Source organism: Cornus florida, unplaced genomic scaffold (genome assembly GCF_030987335.1).
Source record: "Cornus florida cultivar Cherokee Brave unplaced genomic scaffold, ASM3098733v1 CherokeeBrave_3.0.0_Hap2_Chr02, whole genome shotgun sequence".
Classification (NCBI taxonomy): domain Eukaryota; kingdom Viridiplantae; phylum Streptophyta; class Magnoliopsida; order Cornales; family Cornaceae; genus Cornus; species Cornus florida.
The window spans coordinates 12,537,431-12,563,216 of NW_026775572.1; the positions used below are offsets into that span (position 1 = coordinate 12,537,431).

Genomic DNA, 25,786 nt, shown 5'->3' on the forward strand with positions numbered 1-25,786 from the left:
CGACATTAAAAAAAAAATTGTGAACGTCAAAACTAGAATTTTTTACTTTAACATTTTTGGTAGATTAGATATAAATTATAAAAGTATTAATTTTATGAAGGTTAATGTAACTTCTGAATTAACATAGAAGATACTCTTAGTGGGTGTAATTTACTTTGGGAAAAAAAAAAAAAAAAATGTGTGCATAAAATATTATTATTCCAAATACTTTACCATTGATTATTATTCTAAAATATAATGGGAGTGATTTTTTCATTTAATTACAGTTTATTTACAATTTCATTATTTATACACATTTGCACATGGTCGTGGCATTTGCTCAAACTCAACTTGTGAATTGTGATCCAACGGAGAGACTGAATAGGGAGATTGATTTGTCTCTTCATTGCAGGATGGAAGATGAATATTGTTTTTGATTGTGTTGAAATAATTAAATACATACACATCTGGAAGTAAAACCAGTAATTCTAGTGTGGAATTATATATTTTTTGACTTAGGATTGAGTTAGATCACGGATGTGGGTCAGATTTTGATTTTGAAAAATAAAATAAAAATTTGACATTTTATTTACATTCAATTTTACTACCATATGATTATCCTGTTACACTCTTGATTTGTCGACAAAATCATTGAATTTTAAATTGTGGGCCATGAAATTGGGGGATTATTTGGATAAAATGAAATCAGGATCATAGCCAATCTAATGTGGTTAACATCTTATATGTTGCCCTCCCATCCCTCTACATTTGGACCCACCCAGTGTAGCCAACACCTCTAATTTCTTTTAAGAATCCTCCATAAGTAATTAATTTGTCAAGAAATTAACAGTGGAACTTAGGCGGAGAGAGTTGAGTATAATTTTTTGTCTCGACTATGATAATGGTTATTTTTGCAAAATACCAAGAATTAAGAAAGTTTTACTTATATCTTACATACATAATTAATTAAAAGTTAAGAAGCACGAGTACTTCTAGGAAAGTAACTTATCTGTATCAGATGCATGTTGAATATCGATACTTCACGGATACTTGTGAATACGTGTCCGATACTTTTTAAACGTATTCATAATTTTAAAATATATCTTTTAATTTCTAACACGTATCCGATATTTTTTAGGCATTTTGACGGTGTATCCAATGTTTCTCAGACACTTGAGGAAAAGTTCAAATTTAATAAAATACTGATTAGGGATACTTGATTTATTTGGTGTAAAACGAACTTCTATATTATATTGATGATTGTATTTAGATTCATGATATTTTTTAAATAAAAAAAAAAAAGAGGATCAAAAATTAATATTTTATATATATAAAAAAAAAATTATTAATTTTTTTATTGTCTTATAGTGCCATATTCGTATACTCTTTTTTTCTTTTTTTTTATTTTATCGTATCATCGTAGTCATATTCGTGTTTGTGCTTCCTAAACTTTTCAACTTTAAAAGTTTTTTCCATCGTGGAATTACATAGTGGCCATGAGAGTGTTGGTTGCAACTGTTCTCTTTGCTCAAAAAAAAAATTAAAAATAAAAATAAAATAAAATTGTGGAATTGTTTTTACTAAACTAGGTTGAGTTTATGTATATTTTGTGTCAAGAGTCAAATGCCCATTTCTTTATTTTTCTTTGTGGGCAATATAAGGAAGTGATTGGTCCATATTTTAAAATGTTTATAGCCATACAGATAATGGACTTGGGGATAGCTGCATTTGGATTGAATCCGAAATAAGAAGAGAGAGAAAATTTACATGGTAGTATATTTTTCAAACATATGAATATGATGATGACCAAGTCTTTGAGTACATTAATTTATTAAGCCAGACTTTGGCCAGAGAGGCTAATTAAAAACCTAATCAACCTTTCTTAGGCGTAAGAAAATCATCAACCCTGACATTTGTTTTTCTAGACAGAAACTTCATGCAAATAGGAGGTTTTACACCAGCAAGAGCAAGTATGGCATTAGGCAATGTCCATATCCCATCCCCACAAATCAAACCAGAAGCCACAGCAGGTCCAAAAGCATCTGCCTTAGCCCTGTTTATCTTTTGCCACACAAATAGTATCAAACTCCCAACACACATGTCAATGGCAAAGTATGATCCCAGATAAAATGGTATCGCCATTGCCATTGGAACCGGAATAAACCACGCTCTCTTCTTCCCCAGACCATCCCTCACCAAGTTTATGAAAATGGCGGCGCCAAAGAACACATAACAAAGAGTGAGACAATTTGTGGGTAATGTGTTGACACCCTCAACCCCCAATTTGGCCATGTTTCGGTACACTAGAGCAAAAGGTGCAGGATATTCACTGGTAGTGAGTCCCATGTCAGGGAAGGCCTTGTAGAATATCCAAAAGACACAAGGCGAAATCACACACCCCATTGCAGTGCCAATCACTTGGCTAACAAACATGGACCGCGGTGAGGCCAAGGTCATGTACCCTGTCTTGAAGTCCTGCATCAAGTCAGAGGCTGTCGACACAATATTCATCATGACACCACAGGCTGCCAGGCCCGCGAGAACTCCACCATTTGAGGCACCAGCCCACGCCCCAATCGTGAAGATGGCAAGCTTGCCATAGGTGGACGCGAGGGACCAATCAGTGAGCCCACAGCCATATGCATTGCAAAAAGCCAAAGCAGGCGCGAAGATGTAGAGAACCAATATGTAGTACCATTTGAGCTGGTGGAATATGTGAGGAAGTGTAGCAGTTGAGATAGCAGCGATTGCAACGTATCCTCCCATGGCAAACCATGTTGGGATTTGATCTTTGAGGAAGAGTTTGGTTCGTCGCTGGTTGTCATAAGACAGACGAGGGCTCTCAGAAGGTTGAGAGTCAGCAAAAAGGGGACCGGTGTTGGAATATTTTTGACGGAGTTGGTAAAACAAGGCCAAGAGAGTTCGGGTCAGCACCTTGAAGAAGTTGTACAAGCCATCACCAAGAATCACAGCTATGGCGATGAAAATCTGTGTATGTCAAGTTCAAATTAAGCTTTAAAAAGAGGGACAAAGTTGAAACCTCCATGACATATTCAAGAACACGATTAACAGAAACTATATATATATATACGTGTGTCCAATACCTTATAACCTTGAAGGCCATGTAGGCTGGTTAGGGGAAGATCTGCAGAGTACCAATCACCCCTTCTAGCTTCTATAAGAGGCCACATGATTCCCCAAGAAAGAATTCCTCCAACCAGCAATGATACATTTATGATATGGGGACAGATCATCCCAACTCCAATATAAGTGGCCGAAAAATCGAAGTAGAACCTGTACTTTTGAAATACACAAATTAATTGCTTGAACACTTTCGAACACTCAAAACTCCTCTCAGGAGAGGAGAGATCGTACCATCTGGACTAATGCCCGTTGGTATTGATCTTTTGGCTTTATTTAGCCTCCCTCAGGTGAATTTCAAACCGGCCAGTTGTGTTTACAATGATCATACTGAAAAATATTAGTTCAAACCAGCCCTGATTATTGGAAATGACATTTATATTTTTTACATCTATAGATTTGTTTAGATATATACTGATATAAAACATGAGAAAGAGAGTCAAACGTGTACTTGTATTTATATGCTTTTAGTCCAAATGTAGGGAAGTTTGTGAATCCACAATCATCTCCGGCGGTGAAGAACCATTGGAAGAAACCCCATAAGAAACTGAAGGAGAAGAATTTGCCCAATTCTCTCACTTGTTTCCTGAGTAGGTGTAGCGGAATATGTAAGTAAGTAGTGGAACTCTCTGAAATTCATTTATTTGTTGCGCAACATGAAATCTTGAAGTAACACACATATATATATAGGTCTTACTTTGCTAACTTGGCTCCTTCAGGAGTGTGGAAGCTGTTAATAAGATGCGCAGTCGCGGTACCACTTGGATATGTCAATTTGAAGTCTATGACCATGATCTGAGAACAACCAATAGCTACACCATTTAAATTTATATTTTAAATAATATTGTTTCCAACACAAACTTTAATAGATCAATAATCCACGAGTATCATAATTCTATCCCAAAACTGTTTTGACAATTTAGGTGAATATAAAATTGAGTTTTTTTGGAATCTGTTTGGTTCAATTTTTAAAAAACGTACTATTCCACACATTTTTATTATTGAGTTTTGAAAAACTGCAATCAAACAAATTTTTTTACAAATTTTTAATTTTCAGTAACCTAAAAACAAAAAAATTGAACCAAACGACCCTATCTTATTTCCTTAATTTTATCCAATGTGCAAGTTGTAAAAAATACCTTTCGGAGAGGGACCACTGAGAATAGGCCGAGAAAACTGACGACAAAGAGAAAACCTATCATCCATCCTATGGTCGGATTCTTATAGTCACTCTCTTGTCCTGATTCTTTGGCAATTCGTTCACTCATTCCAAAGAGGTAATTCCCAAAACCTCCTATTTGTACACAATAATTGAGACAAGAAAAAAAAAATGATTTTGAGAAATATAATTAATAGTTGAAAAAAAAAAAGAGAGAGAGATTGTTTTCGAATTTTAAAAAACAAAAGTCTATAGGAATTTGAGTTGCCAATGGACATTACCGAAGAAACTGTTGCGTTATAAAATAATAATAATAATAATAATAATAAATATATATAAAAAAAAAAAACCATTAAAGATGCTGCAACTGATCCACTATGGCAGTTAACTAAAAAAAAAAAAGAACAGATCCATATAAGCTAGTAGCCAATAAATTTGTGGGGATGTGTACGTACCGCTAAAGGCGATGCCGGAGGAGGCGACCACGCAGGTCTGAACGACGGTGTTCTCTTGGCGGGTGAAGGGTTGCTTGAAGAGGGCAGATCTGTGAAGCAGTTTGGTCCAAGTCTTGACGAAGAAGAAACCCAACAGTCCAGCAGAGACGTTGAGGGAAGGTATGATACCAGTGGTGAGATTGAGCTTCATCACTATGAAGCTGAACATCACCGACAGTCCAAAGCTCACCACAAAGGCTCTCACTGTCAACTGTTTCTTCCATGAAGGCACTTCTTTGCTCTCAAATATCTTCTCCACCGACAATCCTACTTCTTCTTCCTCTTCATGCTCTGCTCTTTTTTCCTTCTTCTCCTCTTCCAAACACATCTTTTCATTTTCTAAATCCATTCCCTCCTCTACCTTTCCTTCCCTTAGTTTTTCCATTCTCTACCCCTCTCTCTCTCTCTCTCTCTCTCTCTCTCTGCTTTTTTAAGTTGTGGAGTCTTAGCAGGTGGGTGAATTAATGAATCTTGGGTGGATATTTTTGTGGAAAAAGAGTTTGAGATATTCATGTCATTACAATCATCTCAACATGATGAAAGATCGAAAGCTAACCAAATTTTGAGTTATTCAATAGGCACATGTTTAATTTTCTTATTCCTTTATTCTCCAAATTTAAAATGTATTTTAGGGGCTTGTTAATGGATTATACAATAAATTATTGCATGCTCCTCGACTATCTGTATGTCACTTAGCAATATGATTCGTCGTATTATTCAATACGCAATATATCGACCAATACACTACTTTTTTTCAAATTGGATACGCGATTTGTATTGGTCAATTTACACTGACTTTGTTCCAGTCTGATACACCACAACCGCGACCAATATCACGACTATGACCGATTTTGCGAACCATTTAACACTTGTAATATTAAATGTATATAGTAGGTATCTAGTCGTGTACTTAAGAAATCGTCCAGGTTTAATTCGTTCAGAATTCTTATAAAAAAAAATACAGTTAAAGTCTAAATTGGACTAGGAATTATGCATGCCTCCCTTTAATTCTCTATTTTTCTTGTTTATATGTTTAAAATTTACACTGTACCTACCGAAAATATTGTTTCATGCTTTAAAATAAGCTTTCATATAAATATTTATTCTTTGGCATTTCTATTCTTTTATGAAAGGAAACATTTTCTTAAATGAAAACAGACCTTTTTCAATACTTGGAGCACTGATTGAGAAATCGAAAGTGAGACAAATAACTTGGAATTAGTGGTAACTTGGCATTAATAATGGAACAATTCAGTTTTGTCTCTTTGGTTGACTGACTTCACACTTTCGGTTCAAACTTATTATTCCGTCTTTTCCAAAATTCATCTCCAATTTCTTATTATATTAATAAGAGTAAATTTATAAATTTATTTTGTTAAATGATAAAATAGTACTGCGTAATTAATGTACTTGTCTAGTAAAAAAAATAATTTTAGGATGTTATAAAAAATGGTATATCCATTTTTGAAATGAAACATGTATTTTGAGACATCTATTGACAATAATTTTGAGATAGATGGATTATTAAATTATCTGAACCATTTATGAGTCTGATCAAATTTACTGTATAATATATTTTTTAAATAAATTATTGAGTATAATGCAGAAAATCCATTGCTATATAAAAAATTTAAAACATACTTTTACTATTTAGTATGTGCATATAAATTCATATAGTTTAAAATTTTGCACCAAATTACTCTCTAATCATCAATTTTGACAAAATATTTTTTTATAAAAATTTCAAAATACCCTGATAAAACTTGTGCATCATTTTTTTTTTAATTATTATTTTGCTTTAATAGAATTTTAAGTACTTCAATTTTTTACTCATTTTTGAAAAGCACAGGGTTTTTTTTAAAAACCAATTTTTTTTTTTTTTTTTTTCACACATTCTGTATATATAACAAGAAGGTAATTTTTTACACTTTATTCTAAATTATTACACATTTGTAAGTTCACTTTTTAAAATAAAAAATTCTAAAATCGACAATTCCACCCATCAACACTCTTGTAAAAGTTGAGAATGAAATTTTAATTTGAATCTTCCGATAATAATGAGTGACAGGGAAAGTGAGAGTGACTGACGAGAACTATCAAATAATTTTTAATGTAAAAATTTGAATCCCTCGTCTTAATCCTTGGGTGGCCCCAACAAAATTGGGACACATTCACGCCAGCCCTCCTCCAATGGAGAATGAATTGCCTCAAATTGTGTCATTTTCTTCTTTGATGTATAAAGACGGACACAAAATAAAGAAAAATAATGATAGCTTAACGAGCCAATTTGCGGAACCCACAGGCCCCTTGTTTCAACGCTCGCCGTGGGCAGCACTGTCACAGACCAAATTAGGCCATGCTTGTTAGAACAAGTGGTGGACTCAGTTCACCAAGCTGGGATGACCAAGCTAATGTATAATCTATATCTATAGATTATATATTAGTTATGTTTATCACAAACAGTTTGTAATATGCGGTACTAATAATTTTTTAACTTATGTTAAGAAGCACCCAATTAAAGTCTCAAAATTGCAATTAAAAAATATTTAATTTTAAAGTTTGAACTAAATTTTGATTCGATAAGATTACCTTTCAGTGAGTGATGGCAAAAGAATAGATAATAAGGCTTACGAACAACAATGTGGCAAAATATGAATCTATCAAGCATGAACACACTAGTCTAGCTCGAATAAAGCTCAAATGACTTGCAAATAAGGAACAAAACAAGTGCTGCAATTTTGCTTATTTGTGCTATGTTTGGTCGCTTGGACTTGGTTCCAATTTGAAAACACCAATTCCATGCAAGTTTCATCACAACAAGGAAAAAAAAAAAAGGTAGTTATTTGCAAATCCCCTACACAGATGGAACAAGTTCCACCACAAGGAAAAAAGAAAAAGGAGACAGAGAGAGAGAGAGAGAGGATAGAAGCAGAGCGATGAGATGTGGTGCTTTTGATTCCTCCTATCTGAGGGTTAGATTTAGAATTTATACAGAACTACTTTGGCAAATATAAGCTGACTACTCGGTGAGTCACACCTAAAAGCAATTTTGGAGTAGCTACTAGCATCGCCTAGAGAGGAAGAACTCATAGTCAGGTTGTCTATTCACAGACGTCAGATTTCCCTTGGTAACAACATCTCTTGCCATAAGAGATGCCGTATGTTCAAGCGTCCTCAACCGCTCGTCCAAAATTCTTGAAGGGTTTGGCTTTGGGTTTTCTGCTGTCGGGCTCGGTGCAGAGTTCCTTAGCTGAAACCAGCATTCACCCTGTTCATTTGCCATTCAAATTCATAGTAAGCAAATCAGATTAACAGATTTCATGAAAGCCTAGTATGTATTAATGGCAGCGCAGAAAAAGTAAACAATGGTCAAAGTTCTATATAATGAAGAATGAAAATTTTAGTTGTACGGTTGTCATTTGCCATGCAATATGATACCACCCAAGGTAACATATGACGAAGTTGCCCAAGGGTTTATACATTCAGAGGATACATGTCGATTAATTAACATGAAAATAATTTTTGTGGTTGAGAAAACAAGGCCACCGTTTGGAGATATGTTGAGCAGCAATGCAGGTGTCTAACCACACAGGTGGGGAGTAACAGCGTACACATCGATACCGTTATTAGAGTTCTTCATGTAGTTTATAGTTGACCCAATCACACAACAATAGCCATCCATTATTAAAACATTATTGCATGTTAAGGATTTGAGTGTTATTTTGCTACAATAAAGGTTAGAATGTGGAATCATATTCTTATTGCCCCTTTCTCACCCTGGACAGCACACCATGGGTGGGTGAGAGAATGAGAGATATTTACCATTGTTTGAAAATCTTATCTGCATGTAAGATCTCAGGGGTCATTTTATAGAATCTTCTGACAATTTATTTCTTCAAAGGAGATATGCAAGAGATTATCTTTTAACAATGCTTTGTGAAATCATCACCTACATCGTTCTTATTTTTTAGAGAGAGAAAAAAAAAAAAAAAAAAAAATTTCTGAATCTCTAGTTGCTAAGTAATACCCTGTTCACCTTCGTTAACTTGTTCATTTAATCTACTCCTACTTTATGAAGCATGGACATGGTCGTGGCCCGCGGGACAAGTACATGACACAATACGGATACGGTATCGGAAAAAAATATGATACAAATACAAGGGCATGGAAATATATAAATGTATAAATATATATATATGTATACAAGTTAAAAAATATATTTCTCTAACTATAAATTTTTAAAAAGTAATTGTTTGTAATGTTATTTATAGTGTTACTAACATTTCTTAACAAAAATAACGATGACAAACAAGCTGGGAGTGGAGAGTAATGGTATGGATAAATTTTGAAGTAAATTAGTTATGAGATATATCTTAATACTTCCTCCTAGAAGGAATTTTAAGTTTTTTCTTAATAATTGTGCTATGATATTATACCTGAAAAGGTTTTATTTTAATGTTCAAGACTCGTATGCAAGTATCTAAGAAGTATAGGATATAAGGTAGAAATATCTAAGACATCTCGGATACATTTCAGAAATAAAAAAAAAATATTTTCAAATTATATATATATATATATATATATATATATATATATATATATATTATAAGTATTTTCAAATTATAAAGATATTTAAAAAGTATATAACACATTCACAAGTATCTAATGAGTCTCGGTATTCGACACGGACAAAGTAAGGTATGTCTTCTGCGTATCCAAACGAAGACTAAAATACTATGTCCTTCAGTCATAGGCGTCGTAATTTATTTATGGTGTAATATATATAAATTTACACATACGATGCCTACACCAATGGATTAAAAACATATAATTATAAGCCCCTCCATTGTGAGAGATTTTGCATATAATTAATACTAATTATACATACACCAAAGTGATTAAAAAATATATAAATATAAGCACCTCTCTTGTAAGAGATTTTGCATATAATTAATAAATTTAATATCAATTTTCATAATATAATTGTAGAACCTCTCCTAATAATTAAAAATTGTATTGATCATTTTTGTTAAACGACATTAAAAAAAAAATTGTGAACGTCAAAACTAGAATTTTTTACTTTAACATTTTTGGTAGATTAGATATAAATTATAAAAGTATTAATTTTATGAAGGTTAATGTAACTTCTGAATTAACATAGAAGATACTCTTAGTGGGTGTAATTTACTTTGGGAAAAAAAAAAAAAAAATGTGTGCATAAAATATTATTATTCCAAATACTTTACCATTGATTATTATTCTAAAATATAATGGGAGTGATTTTTTCATTTAATTACAGTTTATTTACAATTTCATTATTTATACACATTTGCACATGGTCGTGGCATTTGCTCAAACTCAACTTGTGAATTGTGATCCAACGGAGAGACTGAATAGGGAGATTGATTTGTCTCTTCATTGCAGGATGGAAGATGAATATTGTTTTTGATTGTGTTGAAATAATTAAATACATACACATCTGGAAGTAAAACCAGTAATTCTAGTGTGGAATTATATATTTTTTGACTTAGGATTGAGTTAGATCGCGGATGTGGGTCAGATTTTGATTTTGAAAAATAAAATAAAAATTTGAGATTTTATTTACATTCAATTTTACTACCATATGATTATCCTGTTACACTCTTGATTTGTCGACAAAATCATTGAATTTTAAATTGTGGGCCATGAAATTGGGGGATTATTTGGATAAAATGAAATCAGGATCATAGCCAATCTAATGTGGTTAACATCTTATATGTTGCCCTCCCATCCCTCTACATTTGGACCCACCCAGTGTAGCCAACACCTCTAATTTCTTTTAAGAATCCTCCATAAGTAATTAATTTGTCAAGAAATTAACAGTGGAACTTAGGCGGAGAGAGTTGAGTATAATTTTTTGTCTCGACTTTGATAATGGTTATTTTTGCAAAATACCAAGAATTAAGAAAGTTTTACTTATATCTTACATACATAATTAATTAAAAGTTAAGAAGCACGAGTACTTCTAGGAAAGTAACTTATCTGTATTAGATGCATGTTGAATATCGATATTTCACGGATACTTGTGAATACGTGTCCGATACTTTTTAAACGTATTCATAATTTTAAAATATATCTTTTAATTTCTAACACGTATCCGATATTTCTTAGGCATTTTGACTGTGTATTCAATGTTTCTCAGACACTTGAGGAAAAGTTCAAATTTAATAAAATACTGATTAGGGATACTTGTTTTATTTGGTGTAAAACGAACTTCTATATTATATTGATGATTGTATTTAGATTCATGATATTTTTTAAATAAAAAAAAAAAAAGAGGATCAAAAATTAATATTTTATATATATAAAAAAAAAAAATTTATTAATTTTTTTATTGTCTTATAATGCCATATTCGTATACTCTTTTTTTTTTTTTTTTTTTTATCGTATCATCGTAGTCATATTCGTGTTTGTGCTTCCTAAACTTTTCAACTTTAAAAGTTTTTTCCATCGTGGAATTACATAGTGGCCATGAGAGTGTTGGTTGCAACTGTTCTCTTTGCTCAAAAAAAAATTAAAAATAAAAATAAAATAAAATTGTGGAATTGTTTTTACTAAACTAGGTTGAGTTTATTTTGTGTCAAGAGTCAAATGCCCATTTCTTTATTTTTCTTTGTGGGCAATATAAGGAAGTGATTGGTCCATATTTTAAAAGGTTTATAGCCATACAGATAATGGACTTGGGGATAGCTGCATTTGGATTGAATCAGAAATAAGAAGAGAGAGAAAATTTACATGGTAGTATATTTTTCAAACATATGAATATGATGATGACCAAGTCTTTGAGTACATTAATTTATTAAGCCAGACTTTGGCCAGAGAGGCTAATTAAAAACCTTATCAAACTTTCTTTGGCGTAAGAAAATCACCAACCCTGACATTTGTTTTTCTAGACAGAAACTTCATGCAAATAGGAGGTTTTACACCAGCAAGAGCAAGTATGGCATTAGGCAATGTCCATATCCCATCCCCACAAATCAAACCAGAAGCCACAGCAGGTCCAAAAGCATCTGCCTTAGCCCTGTTTATCTTTTGCCACACAAATAGTATCAAACTCCCAACACACATGTCAATGGCAAAGTATGATCCCAGATAAAATGGTATCGCCATTGCCATTGGAACCGGAATAAACCACGCTCTCTTCTTCCCCAGACCATCCCTCACCAAGTTTATGAAAATGGCGGCGCCAAAGAACACATAACAAAGAGTGAGACAATTTGTGGGTAATGTGTTGACACCCTCAACCCCCAATTTGGCCATGTTTCGGTACACTAGAGCAAAAGGTGCAGGATATTCACTGGTAGTGAGTCCCATGTCAGGGAAGGCCTTGTAGAATATCCAAAAGACACAAGGCGAAATCACACACCCCATTGCAGTGCCAATCACTTGGCTAACAAACATGGACCGCGGTGAGGCCAAGGTCATGTACCCTGTCTTGAAGTCCTGCATCAAGTCAGAGGCTGTCGACACAATATTCATCATGACACCACAGGCTGCCAAGCCCGCGAGAACTCCACCATGTGAGGCACCAGCCCACGCCCCAATCGTGAAGATGGCAAGCTTGCCATAGGTGGACGCGAGGGACCAATCAGTGAGCCCACAGCCATATGCATTGCAAAAAGCCAAAGCAGGCGCGAAGATGTAGAGAACCAATATGTAGTACCATTTGAGCTGGTGGAATATGTGAGGAAGTGTAGCAGTTGAGATAGCAGCGATTGCAATGTATCCTCCCATGGCAAACCATGTTGGGATTTGATCTTTGAGGAAGAGTTTGGTTCGTCGCTGGTTGTCATAAGACAGACGAGGACTCTCAGAAGGTTGAGAGTCAGCAAAAAGGGGACCAGTGTTGGAATATATTTGATGGAGTTGGTAAAACAAGGCCAAGAGAGTTCGGGTCAGCACCTTGGAGAAGTTGTACAAACCATCACCAAGAATCACAGCTATGGCGATGAAAATCTGTGTATGTCAAGTTCAAATTAAGCTTTAAAAAGAGGGACAAAGTTGAAACCTCCATGAAGCACATATTCAAGAACATGATTAACAGAAACTATATACATATATATGTCCAATACCTTATAACCTTGAAGGCCGTGTAGGCTGGTTAGGGGAAGGTCTGCAGAGTACCAATCACCCCTTTTAGCTTCTATAAGAGGCCACATGATTCCCCAAGAAAGAATTCCTCCAACCAGCAATGATACATTTATGATATGGGGACAGATCATCCCAAGTCCAATATAAGTGGCCGAAAAATCGAAGTAGAACCTGTACTTTTGAAATACATAAATTAATTGCTTGAACACTTTCGAACACTCAAACTCCACTTAGGAGAGGAGAGATCGTACCATCTGGACTACTGCCCGTTGGTATTGATCTTTTGGCTTTATTTAGCCAACCTCAGGTGAAGTTCAAACCGGCCAGTTGTGTTTACAATGATCAGACTGGAAAATACTAGTTCAAACCAGCCCTGATTATTGGAAATGACATTCATATTTTTTACATCTATAGATTTGTTCAGATATATACTGAAATAAAACATGAGAAAGAGAGTCAATTGTGTACTTGTATTTATATGCTTTGAGTCCAAATGTAGGGAAGTTTGTGAATCCGCAGTCTTCTCCGGCGGTGAAGAACCATTGGAAGAAACGCCATAAGAAACTGAAGGAGAAGAATTTGCCCAATTCTCTCACTTGTTTCCTGAGTGGGTGTAGCAGAATATGTATGTAAGTAGTGGAACTCTCTAAAATTCATTTATTTGTTGCGCAACATGAAATCTTGAAGTAACATATATTGATATATATATATATATATATATAGGTCTTACTTTGCTAACTTGGCTCCTTTAGGAGTGTGGAAGCCGTTGATAAGATGCGCAGTCGCAGTACCACTTGGATATGTCAATTTGAAGTCTATGATCATGATCTGAGAGCAACCAATAGCTACACCATTTAAATTTATATTTTAAATAATATTGTTCCCAACACAAACTTTAGTAGATCAATAATCCACGAGTATCACAATTCTATCCCAAAACTGTTTTGACAATTTAGGTGAATATAAAATTGAGTTTTTTTGGAATCTGTTTGGTTCAATTTTTAAAAAACATACTATTCCGTGCGTTTTTATTATTGAGTTCTGAAAAACTGCAATCAAACAAATTTTTTTACAAATTTTTAATTTTCAATAACCTAAAAACAAAAAATTGAACCGAACGACCGTGCCTTATTTTCTTAATTTTATCCAATGTGCAAGTTGTAAGACATACCTTTCGGAGAGGGACCACTGAGAATAGGCCGAGAAAACTAACGACAAAGAGAAAACCTATCATCCATCCTATGGTCGGATTCTTATAGTCACTCTCTTGTCCCGATTCTTTGGCAATTCGTTCACTCATTCCAAAGAGGTAATTCCCAAAACCTCCTATTTGTACACAATAATTGAGACAAGAAAAAAAAAATGATTTTGAGAAATATAATTAATAGTTGAAAAAAAAAAAGAGAGAGATTGTTTTCGAATTTTAAAAAACAAAAGTCTATAGGAATTTGAGTTGCCAATGGACAGTATCGAAGAAACTGTTGCGTTATAAAATAATAATAATAATAATAATAAAAAGAAAAACCCATTAAAGATGCGGCAACTGATCCACTATGGCAGTTAACTAAAAAAAAAAAAGAACAGATCCATTTAAGCTAGCAGCCAATAAATTTGTGGGGATGTGTGCGTACCGCTAAAGGCGATGCCGGAGGAGGCGACCACGCAGGTCTGAACGACGGTGTTCTCTTGGCGGGTGAAGGGTTGCTTGAAGAGGGCAGATCTGTGAAGCAGTTTGGTCCAAGTCTTGACGAAGAAGAAACCCAACAGTCCAGCAGAGACGTTGAGGGAAGGTATGATACCAGTGGTGAGATTGTGCTTCATCACTATGAAGCTGAACATCACCGACAGTCCAAAGCTCACCACAATGGCTCTCACTGTCAACTGTTTCTTCCATGATGGCACTTCTTTGCTCTCAAATATCTTCTCCACCGACAATCCTACTTCCTCTTCCGCTTCCTCTTCCTCTTCCTCTTCATGCACTGCTCTTTTTTCCTTCTTCTTCTTCTCCTCCTCCAAACACATCTTTTCATTTTCTAAATCCATTCCCTCCTCTAGCTTTCCTTCCTTCAGTTTTTCCATTCTCTCCCCCTCTCTCCCTCTCCGCTTTTTTAAGTTGTGGAATCTTAGCAGGTGGGTGAATTAATGAATCTTGGGTGGATATTTTTGTGGAAAAATTAATGAATCTTGGGTGGATATTTTTGTGGAAAAAGAGTTTGAGATATTCATGTCATTACACCCATATATTTGAACATGATGAAAGATTGAAAGCTAACCAAATTTTGAGTTATTCAATAGACACATGTTTAATTTTCTTGTTCTTTTATTTTAACAAATTTAAAATGTATTTTAAGGGCTTGTTATTGGATTATACAATAAATTATTGGATAGTCCTCGATCATCTGTCACTTAGCAATATGGTTCACTGTATTATCCGTCGATACACTACTTTTTTTCAAGTTCGATACGCGATCCGTATCGATTAGTCGGTCAGTTTACGCTGACTTTGTTCGAATCTATTACACTGTAACCGCGACCATGATGGGCGAACTATTTAACACTTATAATATTGAATGTATATTGTATGTATCAAGTCGTGTACCTAATAAAGCGCGCAGATTTAAGTGGTCCAAAATTATTAAAAACTTAAAAGTCTAAATTGGACTAGGAATTATGCATGCCTCCCTTTAATTGTCTATTTTTCTGTTTATATGTTTAAAATTTACACTGTACCTACCGAAAATATTGTTTCATGCTTTAAAATAAGCTTTCATATAAATATGTATTCTTTGGCATTTCTATTCTTTTATGAAAGGGAACATTCTCTTAAATGAAAACGGACCTTTTTCAATACTTGGACCACTTACTGAGAAATAGAAAGTGTGACAAATAACTTAGAATTAGTGGTACATAGTCTGTCTATATCAGATTGGTTGGCAACTTGGCATTAATAATGGGACAATTCAGTTTTGTCTCTTTGGTTGATTGACTTCACACTTTCGGTTCAAACATATTATTCCGTCTTTTCCAAAATTCATCTCCAATTTCTTATTATATTAATAAGAGTAAATTTATAAATTTATTTTGTTAAATGATAAAATAGCACTTCGTAATTAATACATTTGTTTAGTAAAAAGAATAATTTTTGAATGTTATATCTATTTTTGAAATGAAACATGTATTTTGAGATATCTATTGACAATAATTTCGAAACAAGTGGATTACTAAATTGTCTAAACCATTTATGAGTGTGATCAAATTTAATGTTTAATATATTTTTTTAATAAATTTTTGAGTACAATGTGGAAAATCCATTGCTATATAAAAAAAATTTAAAACATACTTTTACTATTTAGTATGTGCATATAAATTCGTGTAGTTTAAAATTTTGTACCAAATTACTCTCTAATCGTCAATTTTGATAAAAAAAATTTATAAAAATTTCAAAATGCCCTAATAAAAATTGCGCATAATTTTATTATTATTATTATTATTTTGCTTTAAGAGAATTTTAAGTATAATCTTCAAATTAAAAAAATATTCTTGTTTTTACTCATTTTGAAAAGCATAGGATTTTTTTTTAAACACTAAATTTTTTTTTTTCCACACATTCTGTATATATAACAAGAAGGTAATTTTTTTACACTTTATCCTAAATTATTACACATTTGTAGGTTCACTTTTTAAAATCAAAAAGTTTGAATTGGACAATTCCACCCATCTACAACCTTGTCTTTTAAAAAAGTTGAGAATGTAATTTTAAATTGAATCCTAAAGTAAGTGACAGTGACAGAGATCCATCAAATAATTTCGATATAAACATCTTTGTGAAAATTTGAATGCCTCATCTTAATCCTTGGGTGGCCCCCACAAAATTGGGACCCATTCTCACGCCGGCCCTCCTCCATTGGAGAATTGCCTCAAATTGTGTGTCATTTTTTTCTTGGATTGAATCGATTGATGGTATATAAACGGACACAACAGTCCATTTATGTTCAAAGATTCCACAAAATAAAGAACAATAGCTTAACCGAGCCAATTTGTGGAACCCACAGGCCACAACGACTCGCCGTGAGCAGCACTGTCATAGACCAAACTAGGCCATACTTGTTAGAAGTTTTAACAAGTGACGGACTCAAACACAATTCACCAAGCTGGGATGACCAAGCTAATATATAAATCTATATCTATATTAGTTATGTTTATCGCAAACAGTTTGAAATATACCGTACTAATAATTTTTTAACTTATGATAAGGAGCACCGAATTAAAATTTCAAAATTGCAATTGAAAAAAATTTAATTTTAAAGTTTGAACTAAATTTTGATTCGATGAAGTTACCTTACAGTGATGTTGACATGAGAGGCAGAGCTAGTGAGTGACTGCAAAAGGATATAATAAGGCTTATGAACAATAATTTGGCAAAATATGAATCTATTAAGCATGAACATTCTGGTCTAGCTCGAATAAAGCTCAAATGGCTTGCAAATAAGAAACAGAGCAAGTGCTGCAATTTTGCTTATTTGTGCCATTTTTGGTCCCATGGACTTGGTTCCAATTTGAAAGCACCAATTCCATGAGAGTTTGAACCATGAAAAGATAATTGCAAAACCATACGACGTTAAAATGAGGGTTTCAGAGTACCTGATTCCATGAAATAACAAAAATGAAAGGCAAAAAGAGTGCTGATGATTAAAATGCATAAACTGGTTACACACTTTTTAACATGATATATCAACAATGAAAATATTCTAAACTAGAATTACAACTCTCGAATGCCGCTACACCAATATCAGCAGCATCCATTTCAAGCCTGAATGTATATGTTTCATCACAACTAGGAAAAAAAAAAGGTAGTTATTTGCAAATCCCCTACACAGATGGAACAAGTTCCACCACAAGGAAAAAAGAAAAAGGAGACAGAGAGAGAGAGAGAGAGAGAGGATAGAAGCAGAGCGATGAGATGTGCTGCTTTTGATTCCTATCTGAGGGTTAGATTTAGAAATTATACAGAACTACTTTGGCAAATATAAGCTGACTACTCGGTGAGTCACACCTAAAAGCAATTTGGAGTAGCTACTAGCATCGCCTAGAGAGGAAGAACTCATAGTCAGGTTGTCTATTCACAGACGTCAGATTTCCCTTGGTAACAACATCTCTTGCCATAAGAGATGCCGTATGTTCAAGCGTCCTCAACCGCTCGTCCAAAATTCTTGAAGGGTTTGGCTTTGGGTTTTCTGCTGTCGGGCTCGGTGCAGAGTTCCTTAGCTGAAACCAGCATTCACCCTGTTCATTTGCCATTCAAATTCATAGTAAGCAAATCAGATTAACAGATTTCATGAAAGCCTAGTATGTATTAATGGCAGCGCAGAAAAAGTAAACAATGGTCAAAGTTCTATATAATGAAGAATGAAAATTTTAGTTGTACGGTTGTCATTTGCCATGCAATATGATACTACCCAAGGTAACATATGACGAAGTTGCCCAAGGGTTTATACATTCAGAGGATACATGTCGATTAATTAACATGAAAATAATTTATGTGGTTGAGAAAACAAGGCCACCGTTTGGCGATATATTGAGCAGCAATGCAGGTGTCAAACCACACAGGTGGGGAGTAACAGTGTACACATCGATACCGTTATTAGAGTTCTTCATGTAGTTTATAGTTGACCCAATCACACAACAATAGCCATCCATTATTAAAACATTATTGCATGTTAAGGATTTGAGTGTTATTTTGCTACAATAAAGGTTAGAATGTGGAATCATATTCTTATTGCCCCTTTCTCACCCTGGACAGCACACCGTGGGTGGGTGAGAGAATGAGAGATATTTACCATTGTTTGAAAATCTTATCTGCATGTAAGATCTCAGGCGTCATTTTATAGAATCATCTTCTTCTGACAATTTATTTCTTCTAAGGAGATATGCAAGAGGTTATCTTTTAACAATGCTTTGTGAAATCATCACCTACTTCGTTCTTATTTTTTAGAGAGAAAAAAAAAAAAAAAAAAAAAAAAAATTTCTGAATCTCCAGTTGCTAAGTAACACCCTGTTCACCTTCATTTTTTTTTTTCCTAGTTGGTACTCACACACACTTGTCTCTTTTGAAACTTGAACCCCTGACATCTCTTTGAGAAGTAAGAGGCTGATACCGCTAGGCCACTGACCCATTGGTACCCTGTTCACCTTCATTAATTTGTTCATTTAATCTACTCCTACTTTATGAAGCATGGACGTGGACGTGGGCAGCGGGACAAGTACATGACATGATACGGATACGATATCGGAAAAAATAGGATACAAATACAAGGGCATGGCAATATATAAATGTATAAATATATATAAGTATACAAGTTAAAATATATATTTCTCTAAATATAAATTTTTAAAAAGTAAATGTTTGTAATGTTATTTATAGTGTTACTATCATTTCTTAAGAAAAATAACGATGATAAACAAGCTGGGAGTTGAGAGTAATGGTCTGGATAAATTTTGAAGTAAATTAGCTATGAGATATATCTTAATACTTCCTCTTTGAAGAAATTCCAAGTTTTTCTTAATAATTGTGCTATGATATTATACCTGAAAAGGTTTTATTTTAATGTTCAAGACTCGTATATAATCTAAGAAGTATCGGATATAAGGTAGAAATATCAAAGACGTCTCGGATACATTTCAGAAATAAAAAAATATATTTTTTCAAATTATAAAGATATTTAGAAAGTATATAACACATTCACAAGTATCTAATGAGTCTCGGTAACCGACACAGACAAAGTAAGGTGTGTCCCCCTTTTAGAAGTATTCATGCTTCATGGCTCCTACTTGAACATGTATTGGCTTTATTTAGATTTATAGAAGTTTGCAACTACATTAATTTTAGTGCTATCATTCCTAGCCTTGTACCATTCTGCTATTGCATTATGATGCGCTAATGCGCCAGATGTTGATGAGTGTCAACAATCTAACAAAGCTAATGGTTTAAATAAACTACATCCACGAGCCATGGAAACTGTAGCAAAGGGTACTTGAGCACTCTTATCAGGAGAAACAGATTACGTATTTTATGAATATCTCAGCAACTGTTAATCAGTACAGTTAATTGCATAAGCTGAAACAATAACAATAAGTAATTACAACTACCTGAGCATTGTAATTTTGTAGGCCAACAACTGGAGAAACTATACAAGCATCCTCGCTAAAGGATTTTGATGTGGCACTTCTATGAACCAAATGACCAAGTGAATGGTAAGTCAAGAAAGCCGCACGGAAGTTGCCATCAGGTATTCTGTATATTGGATACCAAGCCACAGAGTACCTGAATTTAATTGGTGTCAGTACTCATATATAGAGTGTTACTCTGTTTAACTCAGTGACACATCATACTTTATTTTATAATTGTTGTGAAAATAATTTAGGTTTCGTTCCACGGCACCATATACAGTTTTTTACATAAAGACTGGATCACATTTTATTACTAACCAGGATTTAGGGTGAAGATCATGTAGATTTACAGAGTCCAATGTTGTTGGATCCCCGTAAGCTCTGTATTGCGAAGGCCCATCACCTCTAACCAGCTCCTTTATCCTGAATCCAAAAATACGGGTCAAAAGGTAGCTTTCAGCAAGTGAACCGCAGTTCCTGAGAATCTATAAAAGAGCCATAATATACAAGAGACCATATGAACCCAACTCCATAAAAGTTCCATACGCCCTTTTGAATAACAAAACCAAGGACTCACTAAATAGGCACAAGCCCAGATGGTATGATCTGTCCTCAAAAGAGATATTGAACGTTCAAGCGCTGCTAGGGCTAATATGGTGGGTTTGTGTGCGTTTGCTTGAATTTTTTTTTTTTTTTTTTTTTAAAAAAAAAGGACTCAGAGAAGATATCTGATGCAATCTGATACAATCAATCTGTAACCTTGGAAATTCATGCGAAATCCATCAAACAATATGGTGTAAGCATGCTTTTGTGTCTTTCTCCTGATAGAAAGTGCCCATCATTTGACAACTTCACGAATTACTTTGGTTAATAATAATATGTAGCTATTTTTTTCTAGTAACTTTAATTTCTTTTCAGTATGTTGCTTACCAATTATCAGAAATACAATGATGCCCACACAATAGATTCGTTTTTCAGATAGATTCAAACCTCAAGATCAATACGCAGGAACCACGAAGCACAGTGCACAACAGTAAGTTAAACTACAATACAAATAGCTATTCCTTTAGAATATTCTTAGTTCTAAAACCTATAATTGCCCTTGATTCATTACTGTGGAGTTATTAAAACCATCAGTACCTTTATGATGACATAAAAATTTAAAGCAAATAATAAAAACAAAAACAGCACTTACATTTCAAACAATGGTCGTCTTTGATGAGGTTGCTCAACTTCAAAATATTCAAAAAGAAGCTCTAAATCATCGGACCATGCAGAATCAACTGATTGAATAGATACATCATCTTTAATACATACTGAAGATCGTTCCACACAACAGTCATGATTCCTTTGTGGCAGAAAGCTTGTCTCCTCTGTGCGAGGCTGAGGAACTAGTACTGAAAATATTGGAAGGTGGCCAATATTAGTGGGGTTTTCAGATATTTCATCCATCTCACATGCGCCCATAGTCTCAGTACCAGGAATGCCTTTCTCATTATCCAAAGGACTACTTTGACGGTATCTGAAAAGCTGAACTGCTGACAAGAATGGGACAAAATAAGCACGAAATGTGAAACGATCAATGCCCAATCTCTTTGATTGTTCATAATCCTCTGCCCTTACTTCTAAACCATAGCTCCCATGTTTCTCATACCACTGCCACAGGCATCCCAAAGAGATTCTGGGTTTTTCATGTCTGCACAAATACCCACCAAATGGCCCATCATTTGAGCAAGTCTGACAACTTATAGTATTGCGCTGTAGACGTATAACTGGAGAAGCAGAATGAAGAAGTCTTTCAAACTCAGCAATTGGACAACCAGTGGTCATCTGAAGAGCTTCAGAGGCTAATCGTGCCTTATAAGCATCATTCACTGCTTGTGCTATCTTGTTTGAATCATTTTCAAATGCAAAATTATTTTGGCCTTTAGGTTCATGAACTAAGCAACATTGTTTAGGAATGCACGCACTATGATTCCTCAACTTCTGAGTAGGACCTCCATTTTCAGAAGGTAAGACGTTACAATCTCCAGAACCCTGAACTGTGCATAATACCGTGACAACCATCGAAGACGGAAGTGTGTGAGGATCATATGCTAATTCCTCTTCTGCAACATCCTTCGAAGTCCGACTTTCAGCAGCTGATTGATCAAGGTTATCATTAGAAAGAACTGAGCTCATCAGCAAAGAATCTTTCATTCCAACTGGTATCCATTTCTGCAAAATGGATCCAGTACCGTGGTCTTGCTTACTGTGTTCTGCAATAGACACATCTTTGTCTATTTTGGTTGCTTCATCACCTACAAGCGGACGAAGGTATACAGCAGACTGTCCCTCAAGCAGCTCTGGTTGGTCCAGATAGTCGCATGATTTTGACAATTCGCTATTTTCATTCTGTACTGGTTTACTGTTAGAACAAGAAACATCATTACAGACATCTTCAAGCGGCTCCAGTTGATTGGGAGAAACTTTTAAGCTCTGAACTGGTTCAGAAGAAATGGATTCAACTCTGTTTATTTGAAATCCAATCTTTGTACAACTAATTTTGGAATGAGATCTTGAAACACTGCCTAATCCTTTTTGACCACTCACTCGAGCTGGAACATCCAACAGTTCACTCTGTTGCATATTAGTCTTTGTAGAAACATTTGAGCTGGCCTTGTTAGCATGAGATCCCTTGCTTGAAAAACAGTTGTACTCTTGCTTTGATCCTGGACTAGTTTTCCTTTTCAACTTTCTAGAAACCTTGGGTTTTGACTGGCTTTTATCTTCATGATTTGATAGTTTATTAGATTCACCAACATTACAATTCTTTTTAAGCAAAGGAACCTCTTTCAATTCAATATCAGGCAGCGAGCACACTGAGTTTACTTTGTTTAACTCATAATTGCATTCACCCACATCATTTCTCTGAACCTTCTGCCAGACAGAGTGATAATTTTCCTTACCAGGACGGCTACGAAAGTTTTCAACGCTGCTAACTCTGTGGACACGTGAACTCCGGGGCACTCTTTTGATTTGCTTACTTCTCTTGGTTGGTACCACAGTATGTGTGTCACCGTTGGCACCCTTGTTTGTTCCCACAGCATTATAAGAGGAACCCGCCAAACCATTTAACATATTTCCACGAGGGAAACATCCTTTTTTGGCAGTAGAACTGGGTGATTCTGAAGGATTAATTCCACTACTTTCTTTGTTAGATATTTTAACATCACCACTGCTATAAATACTTTTATCACTATTTGAACCAACTGAAACTGAATCAAACACAAAAGAGTCCTGCGGCTCAGACAAAACATTGGAATATGGATCATTGAAACAACTGATTGATTTGGAATGTAGGTCCTGTATTCCTCCATTTAAGATGGAACCTTCCGTGTAATCAGTTTGAGTCCCATTTTCAGAATTAGATGAACTCTGAACTACGGAAGGTGGTAAAGCTTCTGAGACATCCACTTCATCAATTGAAGATGTGCATGTCTTCGGTGACTCAAAACAGTCGATAGTTCCATTTCTGTTGCCTTCAATATCCTTCCCATTGCCACTAAGCTCTGGCAGTGGAACTGCCAGTGTAGTTGCATATGGAAGTGGACCAACTCCAAGATCCATATTCTTGTTGACACCAGTTTCAGATATTGAACTCCCATGGGCACATCCCAGTTCAATCGAGCTAGCATCACATGAAAGCTTTTTGTTATGTTTTCCTTTCTTTTTTGCCTTTTTTCTTGAGTTCTTTTTTACGGCCTTGTCTACTTTAGAAACATCAACATAGATATCACGTGAATTAGTAACATCAGATCCACTTGGGATCATAACAGAGGAATCAACACCTCTAAGAGAATTCTGAAATGAAGAATTGCCTTGAAACTGATTCCGTTTGCTCACTTTGTTAGCCAAGCCTTTGTTTCGAGATTGACGCTGGGAATTTGAGCCAGAAAGGCTTCTAGCTGTAAAGGACTTGACAGAACAACTCCTATCAGAAGTATTCCCTCCATGTGCCTTTTGTCGATCAACCTTGACTGAACCTACTGGTGATGGAGAAATCAAATGGAGACCATCCATTTTTACCTGAGCTCCAGATCCCAAGTGGATTGAGTGATCAGGGCAATGCATTGGCAGTGCAACAATTTTCCATCGTCCATCAGGTTCCGGGGCAAAGAATGTCAATATTGCGCACCTAGTAAATGAAAAGAGACCAAATGAATCAGTTTGATACCTAACTCACAATATTAAATTACAACAAATTGAGAAACTGAGATAAAAATAATAATAATAATAATAATAAAATAATTGTCATTCATAACGGCCATCAGGAAATGAGGAAAGATCTAATATGATACTTCTGGCCATTCGCAAGCTCATATACGAACCCACCGGCAATTAAAAATGACAAAACTAACTTTATAATACCAAATAAAGTTGATTTATTTTTATGAATCTGTTCTCTTCTAATCTATTCCTGAGGCCAGACACACATCACCCAATTTATAGCTGTTTGCAAGACTCAGAATCCTCAATCCTCTCCATGATACCGCTGGACCACAATGCCAGTGATCTTTTTCTGAAATGTTAGATACATGAATAAGGTAAATAATGTTATAAGCTACTGACTTCCACACCCCATGCATGTTCATGGCATGAAAAAGTAGTGTCTGAATATTCAAGTCAGTCAAAAGGTCTGTACCATAAGCAAACTGGTTTATGCAATGCGACCCACATCTAAGCACCAAACATCCAAAATATTTTTTTACCTCTGATCAGAGTTCCTCCAAACAAAAGAAGATACTTCTGAGTCCTGAAATAAATGGTTAACAACAACCAATAACAAGTCAGGAAAACCATACCAATCCAAAATGGAAGAAAACTAGCAAGTGCTTGAATAATGTATTGCAACAAACATATGTCACCCTCGAAGATGGTCTGAAGTTATTCTGTTCTACGGATTTCCTCCACGGTGAACTATTTCCTCCGTCTGCAACTTTCTGAGTATTGCGACAGGTCTTTTGAAGGGCACAATGCATCTTTTGCTGTGCCTGTAAATATTTAGAGCGCTGATATAAGAACACAAATTTTGGGTCCAACAATGAACTTAACAAGAACAATACCAAAAACTTAAAATTCACAGATTCTAGCATTCAAAAAAAGCTTTGAATCTTCAGCCAAATGCACTATATAAAAACAGAAGTTCTCCAAGAAAACTTTGAGGCTAATATAAGCTACATTTGCCGTATGCAATAGCATGGTAAACTTTGGATATACAAATTTAAGATATTTACACCGATTTCTGAAAAAATGAAGCCAAAACAAATCATTTTGTTAACAAATTTAGAATACAGAATAATGCCAAAAAAAAAAAAAAAAAAAAAAAAAAAAAAAGAGAAGGAAAGTTTTGTAATGGTGAATCCAAATTGATTTAAAACATGACTGAGTTTACAAGCCATTAGTTAAAGAAACTCACATAAGCATATTTCCAGCCATCCCATAATAATAATAATAATAAATAAATAAATAAAACTCTGTCAGGAGGAGATATGTATCAATGAGAAAACCAATTTTAAACAGATATGTCAAACCTAGCACTGGAATCCAACACATTATTCACCCAAAAAACACAACCCCGTTAGCGACATGTACTGAACAACAAATGGCATAGGCAATCAGCCACATATTTAGTGCAACATCGAAATACAATTAACTTAAAAACTGAAATGTATAA

At 34.6% G+C, this 25,786-nt stretch overlaps 3 protein-coding genes and 1 long non-coding RNA gene across 13 annotated transcripts in view; all 4 read right to left on the bottom strand.

The window, feature by feature from the left end:
• LOC132293671 (uncharacterized) overlaps positions 1 to 25,786 on the bottom strand; it is a 31,523-nt gene that overhangs the window by 2,992 nt on the left and 2,745 nt on the right. For 3 of the 6 annotated variants that reach the window (XM_059791230.1, XM_059791233.1, XM_059791231.1), the window contains 5 exons: positions 24,969 to 25,103; positions 24,822 to 24,865; positions 21,266 to 24,247; positions 20,389 to 20,493; positions 20,050 to 20,224 (listed from right to left, as the gene is read on the bottom strand). In XM_059791230.1, coding sequence (XP_059647213.1) covers positions 20,050 to 20,224; positions 20,389 to 20,493; positions 21,266 to 24,247; positions 24,822 to 24,865; positions 24,969 to 25,103 — 3,441 coding nt within the window. Of the gene's footprint in view, positions 1 to 17,567; positions 18,187 to 20,049; positions 20,225 to 20,388; positions 20,494 to 21,265; positions 24,248 to 24,545; positions 24,632 to 24,821; positions 24,866 to 24,968; positions 25,104 to 25,786 lie in introns of those variants that run through there. The other 3 variants (XM_059791235.1, XM_059791234.1, XM_059791236.1) reach the window with 3 other exon arrangements.
• LOC132293669 (probable metal-nicotianamine transporter YSL7) lies at positions 1,725 to 5,343 on the bottom strand. Of its 3 annotated transcripts, XM_059791226.1 has the most exons (6): positions 4,735 to 5,343; positions 4,260 to 4,414; positions 3,818 to 3,915; positions 3,572 to 3,706; positions 3,084 to 3,273; positions 1,725 to 2,967 (listed from the first exon to the last, which is right to left on the bottom strand). In XM_059791226.1, the coding sequence occupies exons 1-6, from the start codon at positions 5,156 to 5,158 to the stop codon at positions 1,852 to 1,854; spliced, it is 2,118 nt and encodes a 705-aa protein (XP_059647209.1). In that variant the 5' UTR covers positions 5,159 to 5,343; the 3' UTR covers positions 1,725 to 1,851. The 3 variants fall into 3 exon arrangements, with proteins under 3 accessions (XP_059647209.1, XP_059647211.1, XP_059647212.1); XM_059791228.1 differs by lacking the exon at positions 4,260 to 4,414 and having other exon boundaries at positions 4,735 to 4,857; XM_059791229.1 differs by lacking the exons at positions 3,572 to 3,706; positions 3,818 to 3,915; positions 4,260 to 4,414; positions 4,735 to 5,343 and adding an exon at positions 3,355 to 3,438.
• On the bottom strand, positions 7,502 to 8,748 carry LOC132293673 (uncharacterized). Its single transcript, XR_009477881.1, has 2 exons — positions 8,184 to 8,748; positions 7,502 to 8,041 (listed from the first exon to the last, which is right to left on the bottom strand). It is a non-coding gene; the product is annotated as an uncharacterized LOC132293673 (long non-coding RNA).
• LOC132293672 (probable metal-nicotianamine transporter YSL5) lies at positions 11,526 to 15,111 on the bottom strand. 3 transcript variants are annotated; one of them, XM_059791237.1, is made up of 6 exons: positions 14,535 to 15,111; positions 14,075 to 14,229; positions 13,634 to 13,731; positions 13,372 to 13,506; positions 12,885 to 13,074; positions 11,526 to 12,768 (listed from the first exon to the last, which is right to left on the bottom strand). In XM_059791237.1, the coding sequence occupies exons 1-6, from the start codon at positions 14,980 to 14,982 to the stop codon at positions 11,653 to 11,655; spliced, it is 2,142 nt and encodes a 713-aa protein (XP_059647220.1). In that variant the 5' UTR covers positions 14,983 to 15,111; the 3' UTR covers positions 11,526 to 11,652. The 3 variants fall into 3 exon arrangements, with proteins under 3 accessions (XP_059647220.1, XP_059647221.1, XP_059647222.1); XM_059791238.1 differs by lacking the exon at positions 14,535 to 15,111 and having other exon boundaries at positions 13,634 to 13,748; positions 14,075 to 14,203; XM_059791239.1 differs by lacking the exons at positions 13,372 to 13,506; positions 13,634 to 13,731; positions 14,075 to 14,229; positions 14,535 to 15,111 and adding an exon at positions 13,155 to 13,253.

Coding starts and splice junctions, on each gene's coding strand:
- LOC132293669 (XM_059791226.1), bottom strand. CDS start 5,158: ATGGAAAAACTAAGGGAAGGAAAGGTAGAGGAGGGAATGGATTTAGAA. Junction 3,916..4,259: donor CAGTGGTCCCTCTCCGAAAG/GTATTTTTTACA, acceptor GGTTGTTCTCAG/ATCATGGTCATAGACTTCAA. Junction 3,707..3,817: donor GAAGGAGCCAAGTTAGCAAA/GTAAGACCTATA, acceptor ACACCTACTCAG/GAAACAAGTGAGAGAATTGG.
- LOC132293672 (XM_059791237.1), bottom strand. CDS start 14,982: ATGGAAAAACTGAAGGAAGGAAAGCTAGAGGAGGGAATGGATTTAGAA. Junction 14,230..14,534: donor CTCCGGCATCGCCTTTAGCG/GTACGCACACAT, acceptor GTGTACAAATAG/GAGGTTTTGGGAATTACCTC. Junction 13,075..13,371: donor CTCAAAGCATATAAATACAA/GTACACAATTGA, acceptor TCAAAAGTACAG/GTTCTACTTCGATTTTTCGG.